Source organism: Cervus elaphus, chromosome 25 (assembly GCF_910594005.1).
Source record: "Cervus elaphus chromosome 25, mCerEla1.1, whole genome shotgun sequence".
Classification (NCBI taxonomy): Eukaryota; Metazoa; Chordata; class Mammalia; order Artiodactyla; family Cervidae; genus Cervus; species Cervus elaphus.
The window spans coordinates 10,249,522-10,269,491 of record NC_057839.1 but is presented as its reverse complement, the minus strand read 5'-3'; the positions used below and the strand labels follow the sequence as shown (position 1 = coordinate 10,269,491).

The window sequence follows — 19,970 nt, the reverse complement described above, 5'->3', positions numbered from 1 at the left end:
GGGCAACAGCTTGTGAATGAGGGAAATAACCCCTCTCCCACACACTCCCAATCACATGGCTGTTTCCCAATCATCCTGGACACCTTAACCTTACAGTTTTGTGGGCAGTCAAAACTACTAGAGTAGCTTGAACCTTTAAGTGACAGAGAAACTGACTTTTATCTTTTCTGAACCAATGTCATTTTGGGTCCTTGTTAGGACAGCCAAATTTGCATTAAACATTAAAAAAAAAACCCAAAAAACAAAATAACACAAAAACAGTTACTCCTGAAGGTCTTTGTGTATGGGAGAGTACAGTGCAAGTAATCCTCTTTGCCCCATTTTATTCATATACCATCTGTATAGTGAAGCATTAATTTTAACCCCAAAAGAGATCTGGCCCTTGCCTTCAGCTACTGGAAAGTTATCTCTAGGCCAAAATGCTCCTTGATAGAAGTGTTTTTGCTTATCTGGCGCCTTTGTCCGCCAGACAGTCTAACAATGTGACTTATGAAACAGGCTTTGGAATAGCCATACCCATTCACAACCTAGAGGGTGAAGGTAGTAGCCCAAACCTAGAGAAGACACCAGAGATTAAATGTCAACCACATAGGCAGTATGTGATTATGTTCCAACAAAATCTCTGGACACCGAAGGCTTAGGTGAGCTTCCCTGGCTGGCAGTACTCCGCAGAGTCAAGATGAAGAAAGCTTTGCATTTAGAACTCTCCCAGACTTTGCCCTATGTGTCTCTTCCTTGGCTGTTTCTGATTTGTTTCCTTTCAGTGTAAAAAAATTGTAAGAAACAACAACAAAAGACTGTTTGGTATATGACTGTGATACTTTAATATAAAGTTAAAAAAGTAAATTATTTGGAAAGAAGCAAGTTGTTGAATAATACAAATAGAACGACTTGCTATATATCTGTATATATACATTTAGAAATATGTATATATATACTATGTTTTATAACATAGCACAGCAGAAAAATGGATGTTTGGAAAAGTGTGAAAGGCTATTCATTGATTATCTGTCTAGAACAGGATGGAAAGACTGAAAGGGAGACTTTAATTCTTTCCTTTGTCCACTTGCATGTTATCTGCTATTTTAAAAAAAATATGTATTGGTGGTTTTTAAATAAAAAGTTTCTATTGCAATTGCTGTTGCAGCCTTCAGAATCAATTAAATTAAGCTGCTACATCATTTAGTTGGCATTTAGGAAAAAAAAGTACTCCACATTTTTCAGATTAACTGAGTTTATCCTTTTTACAGGCAAATTTATAATCTTTTAAAGGACCTTTTTCTCGATATTTTACATAAACTCTACTCTGCCTCCCTGAAAAGACGACGTAGAATGAACATGCGTTCTCCCACTGTACCGTAACACACAGTGCGGTCCTGTGCCCACTCTAGACTCTACTTCCCACACTGTTGGCCACGGTCTGTCACTTCTCACCCATGCTGTGTGTGTTATCATCACTGAAAGTATCTGTGCATCCTCCCTTTAGTAAACTGTTTCTGTAAGTTTTAGCATATGAGGTTCAAAGTGTTGTCTTGGGGTTGAAAGATTTATTTCAAAATTTCACAAAAGGCTATGTTCTGGAAGATAAAAATGTTGGAATAGTTTATATATGAGTAAGGTATAATCATGCTGAGGAATTAAGAATTTAGCTTGACAGTAAAGATAATAATCAGAAATTTATATTATGAGAGAGCCAAAGTAGAAGGCCTTTTCTTTTAGGTGCATGGACAAATCAATGTTTTAGACAAATGGACTTAAACACTCCTACACACAAACATTATTATTGAAAGATTTAGGGAATCAAATAATAATATGCATACTTGTCCAGAATCAGGATCTAGCTTCACTTTCAAACTGGGATCTTCACGCTGAAGGCATTTCAATGCATGATCCAAATCTAGAGGATAAACAATAACTGTTACCTTTACATTTTATTTTTTAAGATAAGGTACTACAATAACAGTTATTTCACATGGCCAGAATGTTTTGTAAATAATTAAAAAAAGTGACAAGACAGTGATGGGAGGTTACTTGAGATTGAGTGACCTGGAAAGACCTGTCCAGGATGATTTAGATAAAGACATAAACCAAAAAGAATGATGTCGTAACTAAAATCCCAAAGAAAAAGAATTCCAGATAGAGGAAATGGCTGTGCAAGGAATGGTTTCTATGGAAGAAACAAGAAGGCCAGTGTAGCTGGATATTGGTAGACAAAAGAAAGAGTAGCATCAGATGAGGGAGATGTGTGATGAGATCAATCACATCATACAAGGTTTGGAGGTCATGGTGAAGTCTGGATTTACACTTGGAAGCCACTGAAAGGTTTTACATGGGACAGTAACATCATCTGATTATACTCTGCAAAAGTTAAGAAGCTAACAAAAAAGCCTTCAGAAACAAATATGAAGGAAGCTAAATTATATCACGAATAAAGAGATGCTAACGTGCCTACTCTACGATGAATGATCACACCAAAGAAGTAAGAATACAGCTGACCCTTGAATAACATGGACTTGATGTGGGTCTTCTCATATACAGAATCAGATATGGAGGAACCAACTATAGGGAGTGCCAACTATAACTTCAACATTCAGAAAATTAAGATCATGGCATCTGGTCCCATCACTTCATGGCAAATAGATGGGGAAACAATGGAAACAGTGACAGACTTTATTTTCTTGGACTCCAAAATCAGATGGTGACTGCAGCCATGAAATTAGAAGACACTTGCTCCTTGGAAGAAAAGCTATGACCAACCTAGACAGCATAATATTAAAAAGCAGAGACATTACTTTGCCAACAAAGGCCCATCTAGTCAAAGCTATGGTTTTTCCAGTAGTCATGTATAGATGTAAGAGTTGGACTATAGAGAAAGCTGAGCACCAAAGAATTGATGCTTTTGAACTGTGGTGTTGGAGAGGACACTTGAGAGTCCCATGCGTGGCAAGGAGATAAACCAGTCCATCCTAAAGGAAATCAGTCCTGAATATCCATTGGAAGGACTGATGCTGAAGCTGAAACTCCAATACTTTGGCCACCTGATATGAAGAACTCACTCACTGGAAAAGACCTTGATGCTGGGAACTATGGAAAGCAGAGGATGAGATGGTTGGATGGAATCACAATTCGATGGACATGAGTTTGGGCAAGCTCCAGGAGCTGGGTGATGAACAGGGAAGCCTGATGTGCTGTAGTCCATGGGGTCACAAACAGGTGGACATGACTGAGTGACTGAACTAAAATGCTGAACTCAATGACATAAAATGACATAAAAAACCTTTTGAAGTGAAATGTAACTATTTTATCTAAATTATCAGAGCACTAATTAATTGATGCACCAAGATTATTTGTACCTGGCTGCTTAGCCATTGATGGAGGTTCTATGGTACAGAAGAAAACAGGTTCTGGAATCTCCACGCCAGCCAATAAAAGTCTCTCTGCTTCACCGTTTTCTTTCTGCTTCTTTTCTCCCTCCCTTTTGGCTCGACGAGATGCAGCTAATGCACTGGACTTTGATGAGACAATGGTGTCTCCGGTAGCAGTCTGCAAGCAAACAAGATGCGTGAACACAACAGGCAAGCACTCAGCTTCCACCAAAACCACGGAAACCAAAGAAAAATTTAATGTAGCACTTTCTCTTCATCAAAACCTAAAAGAGACAAATTCACTAAGCTTATTATAACTGTACATTCATAAAGCTAATTTAACTTATAGACGAATTCTATGCAAAACACTGCTGTAGTAAATTCTAACAATAAACACTGCCGGAGGAGGACAACAATAAAACACACATACACACAAAAAATACATTTAAAATTCATCTGGCGAATCAAATTTATCTTTGAGCAAAAGAGACAAAAATTCCTGCCCTTACAAGACTTCATTGGGAAAATATCTTCACTTTTTACATAATCAGTTATAAAGTTAAATTTTCTGAAGTTATCAAGATAGGAAAAAACCTAATGAGAATAACACTATCTAATATAAACATAAACCATAAGTATGTATCCATAAATAATATATTTATTTTACTTGGATTTGAAATTTATATGAAGACAATCCATAGTGTTTATAGCGTTCCATAATTTATTTTTCTATTAAATATTTGAGATTTGACTATGTTGATGAATGTACTACAATATTCATTATTCCACTTTTGGATTATTTACGGGTTTTTGCTATGATAAAATACGTACTTTTTTTTTTTTTTTAAAATACGTACTTTTAATTAAACATTTAAGCTGTGATTTCCTACAGAAACCATTTGGTCACTTACATGTTTAAGCCCAACAGTCAAAGCAATGTTACCAGCAGTCAGTAAAGGGATTTCTATGTGTTGGTCAGCAAATGGCAAAAGCAGACGACTTATCCTCTCCCTGTAAAACCACGGTTCATATTAGTAAAAGTACAAAGAAATGAGCTCAGAAATGAGGAGTTTTAGAAAATAACCTAGGCTTCTACTTACGTGCAGTTTCCATTAATATTATGGATGGCCGTTTGGGGTTTTAACATGCCCGAGTATATGCGCATAAAAACCAGGGGGCCTCGCTGCTTGTCATGGAGGACTTTAAATGCCAGGGCACATAAGTCACCCTTATACCACTGCCTAGAAATTAAGGAGAAATTCCAGAAAAGCCTTTAAAATATGCCTCCTATATATCTATATAGGTAAGATCAGAATTACTTCATAAACTTTACCTTCATGTCCTCCAAAGATTACTCTTATCTTCTAATTTAGCAACCCAGGACAATTAAATAATGTATTACGTACCTCTGTTCCTCCACTGGACTATACTACTTATTGGAGATCTTACCATAATGCTTCAAAACTGGAAAAAACCAAACAAAAAAAGATTCTCTTCCAAATATTACCTCTATTAGCAAATAATTCTTGCCGAGACATCCCTCCTCAAAAACTACACCTAGGAATATCACACCACTTCTTAAAACCCCATAAAGGATAAACAAGAAGATACTTTTCAATTACTGCTTTCACGCTCTCCTCCCACTTCTTCTTCAGCTGCATAGCCATATAAATCTACACTATAAACTTGAACTTGTTTACAACACCAACACTTACAGAATGATGTCCTTAAACTGGTATTCACTGAGGTTTCAGAAAGTTTGAATTTGTCTCAAATTGCCAAATTTTGTGCATAGGTACATTTTTCTGAGGAAAAAGCTCCATATTTTCACTAGTTTCAAAGGGGTCCATGACTCAGGAGATGAGACACTTCTATTATTGAGCTTCTCTAATCTTATTCCTATTCTCTCCAAATTTTATTTAACAAGTCCTTATATAGAGAGTTGATCATATACTGGGCACTGTTCTTTGTGCTTTATAAATATTAGCTCATTTATTCTAGTGTCAACCTTATGAGATAAATCCCATTTTCTGCATTTTACAGATAAGAGGTTAAGCAACTTGGAAGACCTGAGATTTAAATTCAAGTAGTACACAGTCCATGCTCATCATCACATTGCCATAATGCCTCTCCAATAGAGAGAGATGAGAAGTGACTCAGATTCCAGTTAACAGGATTAAAGTCCACCTCTGTCTGCCATTATGCACAAAGCTCACTTAGATTTTAGAGGATTTTTAACCAAGGACAAAGCTGTTAGGCACAAGAGGAGTAAAACAACAAATCTTTCTGTACGGTCACAAAATATTTTGAGCTTATGAAAAATCTTGAAATCCAGAATAAATATATCTATAGCATATTTATCAAACACCCCCAGTATACTACTTCTTTTTTCAGACTAAGATGGAAGGGTCAACACTTATACTTTCACACAACAAAGAAGTCACACATTCTTAGCTCCATCTTAAAGACAGCAGGTTACAAGAGATGATGACAAACATCCCTTTCAAGTAAAAATTACAATGACTCTATATTATATTGTTTAGAATAATATTCTTCATCAATATTATTCAAAAATTGTGATTCAACTACCACTTTTGAAAAATAAGACCTATCTGTCTACCTCTCTTTTCAAGCCTGTAAAATTTTAATCTATGTACTTTTATACTTACAGAAATTCACAGCTGCGTTCTTCAGGTGAAGGCAAGTACAGAGTAACAGCATCTAATAAGGGCTGGACCCCTTTGTTTTTCAGGGCACTCCCACAGAGCACCGGCACTGCGGTCTGAGCCAGTGTCACTCTGCGTATTGCGGTTTGTAGCTATAAAGCAGAGATATAAATGCTTCATGTGTAGTATTTTGGTCTCCACCAAAATATCTCAGAATCAGATGATTTTTCTAACCAACCATGTAAAATATCACTCCTCAGCACACTACCATCATTCTTTTTATGGCCTTATTCTATTTTTCACTGTAAATAACATTAATCACTATCTGGTATATTAAATATATATTTAGTTTACTGTCTGTCCCCCCATCCAGTAGAATGTAAAATCTATATAAGCATTGTAGCAAATCCCATAAAACACCACTAAATCACCAAAAACTACTAAAATAAAGTAGTTGAATAAAAACATTTCTTGAAAAAGTTAATTACTTGTGATTTAACCTTGATAGTCTACTAGAAGAACTTGTTAGAAATTAGAAATATGAATTTCAGTTTCTTCAAATGAATTAAATTCACATTAAATAAAATCCAAGGCAAAATGAGGTGTACCAAAGCTAGAAACAACTTTTAAAAGATCACAAAAATGAAGAAAAGCTTAGATGTGTTTGCAAGCTATTGATAAGAGGAATGGTGGGTCAACTTCATTTTATATTATAAGCTCTTTGAAAACAGAAATCATATTATGTGACTATAGGGTAGAGCAAATATCACATCTAACCATTCAAATACTAAACAAGAAAAAAACTCAAACTTATAGCATTCATGCAAAAGAAAAAAATTTTTTACACCTCTAATTTCAAATGGCTCAAAATTAATCTACAGATCTTGTGTTTTTCGTTAATTCTTTCCATGAAAAATAACCAAGCCAATTTGCTGGGCTCATCTTGAAGTCAACTTAAAACACATTACCACTTAAACACTGTTCATGGGAGAAGGTTCCTGTCAGAAAAAACCAAAAAGACCTTGAATAAATCTGTCATAATTCAAATACAATTCTCTGGTTTGATGTATTTCATAAGAAAGCCAGAAAAAAAAAAAAAAACCTGGGAAGATCTAGAATAAGTTTCCACTAACAATTAAAACAGATTCAGAAAAAAATGTTCTGAGAAAAATGACCATTATAGTAGTCTGAAAAATCAGTAAATTAAAAAAAAAAAGAAAAATTTCCATCTGTGATTTTCCTACTGCTACTTAGTGAAATGATCACAGTGAAGGGAAAAGGATGCAGAAAATGAACAATGTTCTCTAATTTTAACAGTGTTCTAATTTTTAAGTCGGCATTTTCTAATAACATCCAAAGTTGAAAAAAAAATCTACAACAGTCATCAAACCACATCCAAATAGTAAAACTTGGTCAGAAGTAAATGATTAATACAATTTACCTTTTCAGCTGGTAGCAAATCAAAATTCTCACTAAATTCTCCTAAAACCAAGTCAGCAAATTCATCATCCAAATCTGCAACCTGTAAGGAAAGGCATTAGTTCTATAACTTGCATTCATTATTACAACTATAGATCTACACACCATAAACATCCATTACCCACATATCTCAAGACAGTTACACAATCCAACTTATCCAGGCTAAGGAACTCATCACATCTTCTAGAGATTTTCTTTCAAAGGAAAGAGACTGAAAACTGAAGATATGATTTCATGAGTTTCCTAAACTCATGGGAAGCCAGAGCCTTTTGATAAAGCACCTCAATACAGTACTACCTACTCAGAGTACTCAAGAGGAATAAGAGAAAATTTACAGCTGATAGCCAAAGATAACACACACAATGGACTGCTGTCTTAAAATAGATCTGGAGGGGACGTGCCTGGCAGTCCAGTGGTAAGAACTCTGTTATTACAATCCAGGGGGCATGGGTTTGATCCCTGGCTGGGGAAATAATATACCACATGCTATGCCATGTGACCAAAATAAGTAAATTAATAAAGATTTGGGGTCTTAGTTCATAAGAAAAGTTTCATTTGGTAATCCTCTAATGTTTTGAATGTTCATCATATCTCCTAAGTAAAAGAACATCCTGTTTATAATTCTTCACTGAGGGAATAAATTTAAGTTGAGAGGGTCATGGTATCATTTCAATAATAAAAACATAAATAATCTCATTCATATTTGTTCCTAATCATTTGCCTATGTGACAGGAGAAATCAGCTGATAATAAAATTAACAAAAGAGTTTCAATAAGAGGCCTCCGCACTGCAACAAAGAGTGGTCCCCCGCTCACCCAACTAGAGAAAGCCTGCATGCAACAATGAAGACGCAGTGCCGGCAAACACAGATTTAAAAAAAGAAAAGAGAAAAGTTATGTCACCTCTCTCTCTCTCTTGGTTACCTGTGGAGATAATACTAGGACTTATCCCACGAGACTACTGTGAAATTTAAATAACCAATTCAAACTATGCTTCCAGAACATATAGTAAGTATACAATATTCTTTTCATTGCTCTTCACCTTTGGAACACATGAAGTTGATTCTAGTTGCACTAATCTTATTCTCTAATTAAAAACTTTTTAACTGTGGTAAAATATAACAAACATAAAATTACCATCTAAACCATCTCTAAGTGAATAGTGTTAAGTATATTCCACACTGTCATAAAACTAACCTCCATAACATTTTCATGTCACAAAACCAAAACTCTATATCCATGAAACAAACTTTTTCTCATTCTCCCTTCCCCCCAGCTCCTGGTTAATTATCATTCTACTCCCTGTCTCTTTAACACTGAGGACTCTAGATACTTCATATAAGTGATATTCTACAGTATTTGTTTTTGTGATTGGCTTATTTCAATTAGCATAATGGCATCAAAGTTCATCCATGTTGTAGCATATGTCAGAATTTCCTTATTAAGGCTGAATAATATTCCACTGTGTATACAGTACATTTTATCCACTCATCTGCTGAAGAATACTTGGATTGCTCCCACTTTTTGGCTGTGAGAAAAATGCTGATATGAAGAAGGATGTACAAATAGCTCAAGATCTTGCTTTCAATTTGTTTGGACATATACCCAGAAGTGGAATTGCTAAATCATATGGTAATTCTATTTTCAATTTTCGGAGGAACCACAATACCGTTTTCCATAGTAGTTGCATCATTTTCATTCCCCAAACAGTACACAAGGGTTACAATTTCTCCCAATTCTTGCCAACTCTTCCTTTTTTTTATTATTATTTTTTTCTTCTTCCTTTTTTTTTTTTTGATTGGAGCTATCCTAGCTGGTGTGATATGCTGTTATTCTCTAATTTTATACATATATATGTATTCCTTGTAATGAATACTTTATTACTATCTACTGATAGTTGTCTCAAATTCACCTTATTTTCATTATATACTACCATGTTCTGGAACATTGAGAGATATACATGCAAGTGTAATTTGGCTCCTTAACTGTATTACAAAATCCTTCTTAGGATTATTGATAGGTAGAGGTGTGTGTGTGGGTGTGGGTGTGTGGGGGTGTGTGTGTGTGTACTGATAGGTAGAGAGGTGTGTGTGTGTGTGTACTGATAGGTAGAGAGGTGTGTGTGTGTGTACTGATAGGTAGAGAGGTGTGTGTGTGTGTGTACTGATAGGTAGAGAGGTGTGTGTGTGTGTGTACTGATAGGTAGAGGTGTGTGTGTGTGTGTACTGACAGGTAGAGAGGTGTGTGTGTGTGTGTACTGATAGGTAGAGAGGTGTGTGTGTGTGTGTACTGATAGGTAGAGAGGGGTGTGTGTGTGTGTGTGTACTGATAGGTAGAGAGCTGTGTGTGTGTGTGTGTGTGTGTGTGTGTGTACTGATAGGTAGAGAGGTATGTGTGTTGTGTACTGATAGGTAGAGGTGTGTGTGTGTGTGTACTGATAGGTAGAGGTGTGTGTGTACTGATAGGTAGAGGTGTGTGTGTGTACTGATAGGTAGAGAGGTGTGTGTGTGTGTGTACTGATAGGTAGAGAGGTGTGTGTGTGTGTGTACTGATAGGTAGAGGTGTGTGTGTACTGATAGGTAGAGAGGTGTGTGTGTGTGTGTGTGTACTGATAGGTAGAGGTGTGTGTGTACTGATAGGTAGAGGGGTGTGTGTGTACTGATAGGTAGAGAGGTGTGTGTGTGTGTGTACTGATAGGTAGAGAGGTGTGTGTGTGTGTGTACTGATAGGTAGAGGTGTGTGTGTACTGATAGGTAGAGAGGTGTGTGTGTGTGTGTGTACTGATAGGTAGAGGTGTGTGTGTGTGTGTACTAATAGGTAGAGGTGTGTGTGTACTGATAGGTAGAGGGGTGTGTGTGTACTGATAGGTAGAGAGGTGTGTGTGTGTGTGTACTGATAGGTAGAGAGGTGTGTGTGTGTGTGTACTGATAGGCAGAGGTGTGTGTGTGTGTGTGTACTGACAGGTAGAGAGGTGTGTGTGTATGTGCGCACGTGTGCCCTTAGTCACTCAGTCGTGTCTGACTCTTTGCAACTCCACGAACTGTAGTCCGCCAGGCACCTCTGTCCATGGGGATTCTCCAGGCAAGGTTCAAACCCAGGTCTCCCGCATTGCAGACAGATTCTTTATCAGCTCAGCTACCAGGGAAGCCCCATTTCATTTAAGTAAAATTCAAAAACATGGAAAATTAGGCATATATCTGTAGTAAACTATAACGTAAAGCAAACGAAAGACAAACACTGCAATCAAGATGGTGGTGGTGGGGTAGATGATTAGTGGGAGGGAGAGAGAACAGGAAGTAGCACACAGAGATTCAAGACTATTGCCAATATTCTACTTCTTAAGCTGGGAGGTGATTACACTGGTGTTCCCAGTATTATACTTTATATATTCTACATGTAAATTTAGATGAAATGTCACAGTAAACATTTTTTAAAGTTTCTAAATATTTAAGCAATTTTAAGCTCAAAGTATTAACTTTACTTGTTCAATTAAGGCATTCCTTGCTTCCGTTGTTTCATTCAACAATTTAGGATCACTTGTTTCCAAGAGGGGTTTTCTCTCAAAGTCTTTTCCATCATTTGAATTGGGATTCCAAAGAAGTTTTTCTTTACCTACTACATCCACCACTCCTTTGAAAGCTTTGCCTTCACCAACTGGTAACTATAAGTGAAAGTGAGACAAACATTAAATGATCATTAGAACTCAATTAAAACTATACTGGTGATAAAACTTCCCCCACTCACTCCCAAATGTCTCTTATCATCATTATCATAATCTAAATCTATTTTTACTTATATCCTAACTTCTTCCAAAAGGATTTGAGATAGCTTCAAAAATGTATATAATAATACCACAATAAACCGATAAGGAAACTAAGAAGGATCTGTTCATATTAATTAAACCAAATATTAATCAACCAACCTGTAAAAGCAAAGGTTTTGCCTTCAACTTCTCTCTGATGCTTTCAACTGCATAGTTAAAACTGTAAAATAATTTTAAATGTTAAGATTCTTAAAATAGGATTTAAGAACCTAACCCTATTATAACCCTAAATTGTTCCTAATGTTTACCATTTAACATTTTTCCACAGGACATTTTGTCTAATCTTTTAATGGTAATTTCAGATTAACAGTCCCTGGAGAAGGGAATGGCAACCCACTCCAGTACTCTTGCCTGGAGAATTCCACGGACAGAGGAGCCTGGCAGGCTACAATCCATGGGATCACAAAGACTCAGACACGACTAAGTGACTAACACTTTCACTTTTCAGATAAAAGTGACTGAGAATCTATCATAATTCTGCCACACATGTATTTAGGGTATTTTATTATTGTGAGCTTTGTTTAACTAAAGTTTGAAGTTAAGGTTAAATGAATTGATCAAAGTCACACATAATAAACTGGAGTTAAGATTCAAATCCAAGATTTATGATTACAAGTCAAAGATTCTTCTAACAAATATCAATACATTTGTTATCACACATGACTACCCACTTTCTTCCAAGAGCCAGCCTAATTTTTCTACACTTTCATCTCAGGCATTCTTCATATCATATGCTATACTGTTCATTTTTGTGCTAACACTAGGGCTGGCTTACCTACGAAACTCATGCCATCTTTGGCATGTGGGCTGATTCAAACACACATGCAAATCACTCTGGTCCCGATGTCTTTAAGCAGCAACCTAGTATCCAGTATCTCCCTCCCATCACTACAGATTCTGTCAGTCAGTACAGGCAGTATCCTATCAATCTCAAGGAACTCCAAACAGAAAATGGTCAGAACTTTAGTCTAGCACATTTTGAAGGTTGCTGTGCTTTACTAATCAAGACACAAGTCCTTTAAACCAGCAGCCTTAGAATTACTATGCAGAGTTACAGACACACGGAGCATACCTGTGTGGTATTAGAAGAGACATGGTTTATTACTGTCACTCTCATACCACAGATCAGGATTGCTCCCTTTCACATTTCCCCAGAATCATCAGAATTCTTAATTCTCGCCCTTTCACATTTTCTCCAAATCCTTCATACATTCTTGACTGTCCTGAGTTCTGTTCTCAGAATAACGTGTCCATTTAGGATTACCACTCTAAGTCTGCAGAATTACCACTACATCTCAGCATTAACTTGTTTGCCCTATATGCAGGTCTGAAAACACCTATTTCTCCTTCCTAGTTTCTTTTCATTGACAGCACTTTATCCAGTAGCTAAAGAAAATCAGGGGACAAGGAAGAACATCATTCACTGAGGCAACTACAGGAAACAATTCTCTACCCTCTACCGTTAGCAATGACAAGAGCACCATTCAGCAATACAAGGACTCAGCCATGCAGCTCTAAATAGAGACAGTGGAATCAGCAAGACATCACTCTGTCAGGAGCCTAAAAAATAGGATAAAGCCTCTCTACCTTAGAATCAGAGAGCTTCATCATCTATCAGCTCTCTATTAATCCCACATTTTTACTTTATCTATTAGCTGCTTTGAATTTTTTTTTAATGGGATTGAACTGGGATACCATGGAATAGATACCATGGATTGAATTGGGATACCACGGAATAGATTATACTTTACAGGGAATAGCTGTTTCTAAATTTAAGTTACAGTGCATTAAAAAGTCAAATGATATTCTTACTTTGATAAGCCAAAGAAACACATTTTAAATACCTTGCTCCAGTTTTGTCCATCTTGTTTAAAAAACAGATTCGAGGTACCTTGTGCTTATCAGCTTGCCTCCATACTGTAAGAGTTTGTGCCTAAAGCAAAGATAAGGAAAAAACACACATCTGACAAAAACAACTGTTACTACACATGAAATAAGCAGACTCAGCCTGTATTTTAATGGAACTGGGCCCTATTCTAACATAGCTGGTACCACTGCACATATATCTCTGGACCCACTCTAATGCCGTCAGATTAAAACAGCTAAGAAAATGCTCAAGTGTGCCTGTAGATTATGCTTCCAACTGAGAATACTTTGGGTGAACCAGGATGCAAGACAAAGGAAATGAACAACTGAGAAGTACTGGGAGTCACAGAAAGAGGACTTAACCAAGAATCACAAGAACTTCTTTGTTTGGCTTCACCTTACTTAGTAACAATCACACTTGGTAACATCATACAATACTGAACTCATCAGTTTTCTGATCTGTGCAATATGGACTTTTGCCTTAATTAATTCAGACAACTGTAATGTAAAAAGAACAAATAAGAATGTACTATAAAATGCTACTATGACAAAAATCAAGGATTTTTACTGTGAATGTTTGAATACTCATGTAAACTGAAGAAAATTTAAGGAGGGGAAAGGAAGCCAACACCTGTATTTCCAAGTCACAATTTTCATATGCTTTTTTATTTGGCTTCTTTTAATTCTACTTTCTGTACGTGTTAAATATAAACAGTTTGCCTAGCAGAGTCTAGACTTTTAAAAACCTAATGTGCTGACATTGTTAAAATAGAAACCAGTTTGTCATCTGTTTTATTAGGTAAAACTTAATATAAAATAAAATACAGCTGCCCCCTGAACAACACAGGGATTAGGGTGCAAACCTCTGCAAAGTCAAAAGTTCACTTATAACTCTACAGTTGGCTTTCCCTATTTGCTGTTCTGCATCTGCAGATTCAACCAACCATGGCTCATGGAGTCTGAAGTCCCTATTTAGTGAAAAAAATCCACTTGTAAGCAGACCCATGAAGTTCAAACCCATGCTGTTTGAGGGTCAACTGTATACAGATTTTAAAAGTACAGTTCAATGAATTTTGGTAAGTGTGTATACTTAATAACTACTACCCCAATGAAGAGATAGAACACATAGAACATTAGAGATTTTTATGTCCCAAGATTCATTCTGCCTGTTGTTGAACCTCATATAAATAGCACAGCATCTTTCACCCAATATAATGTTTTCGACATTCATTTCCATCATTGCATATACTGGTTGATTTTTACTGCTAAATTGCTCTGTATAAAGCCTGGCATGCTACAACAGTCCACGGGGTCACAGAGTTGGACACGACTGGGTGACTGAACAACAAGGACAAGTGTATACTTAATTTTACAAGAAACTGCCAAATAGTCTTCCACCGTGAGTATAGTCCTTTACAGTCCCACCAACAAAGTGTAAGAGTCCCAATTACTACACATCCTCAACCAAGGTCTGCCATCCTTCTTTTTAATTTTAGCCATTCTTATGGGTACGAAATGGTCTCCTTTTGTAACTTTAATTTGTATTTCCCTAATGACCAATGAAACTCAGCATCTTTTCATGTGCTTACTAGCCATTCACCTGCTTCTTTGGTGAAGTATCCTTGATTCAAGTCCTTTGTCTTTTTTTTTTTTTAATTGGGTTGTTAGGTTTTATTGGGTTAATACTGACACACAGTTCTTCACATATTCTGGATACAAGTCCTTGGTCATATACATGTACTGTGAAAATTTCAGTACATACTTACAAGACAATAATATTCTCTACATAATCAGATGTTATTGCACTCTGGAAGTTTAGCATTCTTACAGTATTTTATCTAGCATTATACATCTTTTTCACAGTCTAAGGCTTGCTTTTTAAAGTTTGAAACATGTAATTTTGATGAGGTCCAATGAATCAATTTTGTTTTTTGTTTCCTGTGTCTTCTCTAAGAAACTGTTACCTAGTGGCCCCACTAATTTTTATGTGGGTTGGAGGGGGGGATATACATTATAAATTTCCCAACAAATAAAACATATTAAAAAATAAAACTCCCATCACGCCACCTGCCAGCTAAAAGCTCATCTACTATTTTAGCAAATAATAGCCTTCTGTATCACAAATTCAGAAACTTCCTACTAAGCATATTTCGATCTTCTAAATAATATAATCTGTCTGAATGATTAAGTGTCAAATGCCTGTAAAGAATTATAACAATAGGAAGGATGCAACCATTAGGAAATGAAGTGACTCAAAGAAATACAAATAATAGTGTATAATCAACCTCAGACCTCAGTGTCAGGCTTTATATCAAGCAAATATCACTGTCTGTCAGGGGTCCTCAGGTGGGACTTTCAATAACTGTTTTATTTCCCCTCCAACTTTTCATTTGAAACACTTCAAATCTATAACAAAGGGGAGAGAACAGTACAATAAATATCCATGTACTCTTCATTCACCTAGATTTACCAAATGTTACCATTTTGTTACACTTGCCTTTTTTCTATGTATAAACATGTGCCTCTGTACACATTATGTGTATGGTGGCTGTGAAAGTGTGCCCCTTGAAACTACTGTGTAGAGCACGATGAACTGATGGTCCCAACTGTCAGCCTTCTAGATCAACACCATGTTCTTTCAAGAGCCCCCTTCCAGGGGGCTGTTCCCAGCTAATGACTGAGTTCAGCAGAGTAATAATGTAGGTCTATTCCCACAAAAAATGGGTTCCTCTAACAGGTGACTTTGGCTTGAAGAATCCCCAGAGCGTAGTCAAACTCTTCTAACTGTGCTGTAGCCTAAGACTCTTCCTCCCGAATCCCCCTTCCTAACCCTCTCCTTCACAGGGGGCCTGCCCTGTGGTCTGGACACCCTCTGCCACTTCTCTTTCTCCCTTTTTATTCCCCCCAATAAATCTCTTCTACATCTAATCCCATCTTGGCACCCCAACTAAAACCACGTGTGTATCTGAGGGTGGATGGGAGCTGAGCCATGAGATCACGTTGCAGGTACCACGACATTTCAACCCTAAATACTTCAGCATGCATTTCCTTTGAGCCTCTTTTTTTTGGGGGGTGGGGGTGGGGGGATGGGGGTGGGCAAGAATACCATTCCCTTCTCCAGGAGATCTTCCGGAGCCAGGGATCGAACCCAGATCTCCCGCAATGTAGGCGGAAAGCTTTACCGCCTGAGCTGCCAGGGAAGTCTCTCAGCATGCATTTCCTAAGGATAAGGACGTTCTCCTACATAATCAGTTACACAGATCACATTCAGGGAAATTTAAGTTGACATTTTAAAAAAAATTCTGGCTGCACCTTGTGGCACGGGGGATCTTAGTTTCCACCAGGGATAGAACCCATGCTCCCTGCATTGGAATGGCAGAGTCTTAACCACTGGACCACCAGGGAAGTCCCCTGATATAATACTCTAATATATATACTTCATATTCAAAATTCTGATCTTCCCAAAGATGTCCTTTGTAACCTTTTCTTTTTGATCCAGGGTTCCACTGAAGAGGATATGTTACATTTAGTCTTCTTGTCTCTTTAGAATTCTGTAATCTAGAACAGTTTCCCAGCAAACCCCCCCAACCCCAATCATTCATTTTCCTTATGTTTTTTCCTTACATTTTTCTCTCAATTTCTGAAAAGCCTTGGCCCACTGTTTTGGAGAATGCCTTTCAATTTAGATTTGTTAGTCTGTTTCCTCACAATATGAGCCAAACATTTTTGCCAGAAAACAATATCCTTCTTAGTGCTTCATATCAGGAGGCCCATGGTATTGATTTGTCTCACTTTGGGGGATGCTGATTTTGATCCCTTAATTAAGATACCACTTTTAATAATCTTAAGATAAGAAGAACTAATATGGTTCTATATTCAAGGTAAAGCCAATCTTGAGATTACAAAACAAACAAAATACCAGCTAAAGAGAACATAACAGACCCCAAGAGCAATAATTTAAGGAGTATTGCTATCATTTTCAGGATTTATTCAAGGAGATTTACATTAAGTTTCAGGAGAAAATCCTTCATGTGTTGCTCATATTTCTGCATGTTTTATCAGGAGAGGCAGTGACTGCCTTTGTTCTGGACTATCTTTTCAAAGATGTTTGTATAGTGAACAGTTTAGAGGGAGCAGCTAGTGTCTCCTTCCAGAGCAAAAGGCAGGCGGGTCTACGACCCTGGAAGAGCAGAGAGCAGGCATGTCTACTGCCCACTATAAGATACCTGCACTGTCTAAGCACAGGTTCCACCACATGTGCAGCGCTCACTTGACCTCTCTTGTGTCACCCTAAGGGGATTAGGGCTTGAGGAATCAGCACAAGAAAATGTTGATACTCTGGATATTGCTATTTTGGTGACTAATATAGTCCTTCATCCTTGACTCAGGAATCTTGTGTCTTCTGCCAGAATCCATAAAGCTATGGCAGACTAACTTGTTAGCTTGAAAGTAAGAATCCAGCTCTTCTCAAAACCAACTTTCACTATTTCCTACAGAAAAGTAAATTTTACTTTCTTTTTACTCTGAAGTACATGAGATCATATACAGATCACATCTCAATATTAAATTCCAAATTATTCCAAATTCTTTTCATCATAATTGGACTTATATGAGCTTACCAAATAAAGGTATAATACCACCAATTTGAGCTTATGAAATAAAGGGCTATAATAATATCAATTTCAGCTTACTAAATAAAGGGTTATAGTTAAATCAATCTGATGCATTCTACTTTTTAAAAAAAAAAATCATACTTTCTACCTTTACTTTGACAATATTTTTTACCTCTACACCGGCAGAGGCATCAAACACGGCCACTGCACCATCTAATACTCTCAGGCAGCGCTCAACCTCCAAGGTAAAATCCACATGACCTAAGAAAAAGATGAGAAATATAACACCTAAAATCTTTAAACCACAACCACAACCATCACACGGTCCAGCAATCCCACTTTTGGGTATACACCCAAAAGAACTGAAAGGATAATTTCAAAGAGATATTTACACCTCCACGTTCAGAAGGGCACTATCCACAATAACCAAGAGGTGGAAGCAACCCAAATATTCATCAATTTTTCTGTATTCAAATATTCACCATATATTTCTGTATATACACAAGATTTTGTATGTATACCATAATGTGTTACTTATGGGCAATGGAATACTACATAGCCTTAAAAAGGAAGGAAATACTGGCACAGGTTACAATACAGATGAACCCTGAAAAGTTTTGCTAAGTGAAATAAGCCTGTCACAAAAGGACAAATAGTGTACAATCCTATTATAAGCAGTATCTAAAGCAGTCAGTCTCATAGATCCAGAACGTAGAATGGTGGCTACCAGAGGTCAGTCAAGGGCACAAAGAAGAGACGCTGTTTAAGGGTACGGAGTTTCAGTTCAACAAAATGAAAAGTTCTGGAGATCTATTTCACAATAATGTGAACAATCTTACTCTACTGAACGGTACACTTAAAAATTATTAAGATGGTGAATTTTACATGCTTTTTACCACGATTAAAAACACACACACACACAAATAAAAAAAACTCAAAATAATGCAGCACCTCTGCAGTGCTGAAACGGCACTGTACCTGGTGTATCAATAAGATTGACTCTATGCCCCTTCCAATCAAATGTGACAGCGGCTGACTGAATAGTTATGCCGCGTTCTCGCTCTTGAGCCATGAAATCTGTCACCGTGTCTCCATCATCAACATCTAGCCAGGAGAAGAAATGACACAGTTAGGCTTAAAAGCAAGTATATTTTATAGGCCTGTGATGTCTACCTGGCATAGTTTAATTTGCTCTAAAAAAAATTGTTCATAAAATAATTGATTTAAGACCCTTAATCTTTTTCTAAATCAAGCATCATTCTAGAAAGTTTTTTAGCAGATGAGTAATTATTCCATAAAAACATTTTTTCTGTAATAACAAAGATTAACCTCTTTACTTAATTTTACTGAATCATATACTTCTTTCATTTTTTTTCCCTAGTTTAACTTTCATTATCCCATCTTTACCTGATATTCCTCACACCTGATCCCTTGACAGGGGGCAGAGTAATGCCATAAAAGAGCACAGACAAACCAAACTTTAATTCCAACCTAATCACTTCTCTACAATATTTTTAAAATTTTTATTGGAATATAGTTGCTTTCCAATGTTGTTAGTTTCTACTGTACAGCAAAGTGAATCAGCTAACTTTCACGAGTTGGACAAAAGACTCTTTTGCAATCCCATGGACTGTAGTCTGCCAGGCTCCTCTGTCCGTGGATTTTCCAGGCAAGAATACTGGAGTGGGTTGCCATTTCCTTCTCCAGGGGATCTTCCCAACCCAGGGATCAAGCCCAAGTCTCCTGCATTGGCAGGTGGATTTTTTACCACTGAGCCACCTGGGAAGCCCCATTTTCCCATTTACACAGCAAAAAATTCTATGAGAAATTCATGATGATAGAGACCTATCATCATGAAGATTCTCATCTTGAATGGTTTTATCCTTTATAAAAGTCTCAGCCAATTCCAAGGACCTAGAGAAATGGTTCTCAATGAAGCACATTTCAAAATCACTGTGGTGGACTCCTCTGGTGGTACAGTGGATTAGAATCTACCTGCCTATGCAGGAAACACAGGTTCAATCTCTGGTTCAGGAAGATTCCACATGCCACGGGCAACTAAAGGCCATGCACCAAAACTACTTAGCCAATGTTGTAGTGCCCACAAAGCCTGTGTGCTTCACCTACTGAAGCCTGTGGGTCTAGAGCTTGTGCTCCAC

The 19,970-nt window shown here is 37.1% G+C and overlaps 1 protein-coding gene across 5 annotated transcripts in view; it reads right to left on the bottom strand.

Moving 5' to 3' along the window:
• The window catches only part of GFM2 (GTP dependent ribosome recycling factor mitochondrial 2), a 48,693-nt gene that overhangs the window by 15,054 nt on the left and 13,669 nt on the right, over positions 1-19,970 (bottom strand). For 4 of the 5 annotated variants that reach the window (XM_043887867.1, XM_043887869.1, XM_043887870.1 and 1 more), the window contains 11 exons: positions 18,790-18,915; positions 17,960-18,072; positions 13,177-13,265; positions 11,432-11,492; positions 10,991-11,170; positions 7,473-7,553; positions 6,035-6,183; positions 4,466-4,606; positions 4,277-4,376; positions 3,354-3,543; positions 1,821-1,897 (listed from right to left, as the gene is read on the bottom strand). In XM_043887867.1, the coding sequence (XP_043743802.1) occupies positions 1,821-1,897; positions 3,354-3,543; positions 4,277-4,376; positions 4,466-4,606; positions 6,035-6,183; positions 7,473-7,553; positions 10,991-11,170; positions 11,432-11,492; positions 13,177-13,265; positions 17,960-18,072; positions 18,790-18,915 (1,307 nt within the window). The remainder of the gene's footprint in view (positions 1-1,820; positions 1,898-3,353; positions 3,544-4,276; positions 4,377-4,465; positions 4,607-6,034; positions 6,184-7,472; positions 7,554-10,990; positions 11,171-11,431; positions 11,493-13,176; positions 13,266-17,959; positions 18,073-18,789; positions 18,916-19,970) is intronic. The other variant, XM_043887868.1, reaches the window with a different exon arrangement.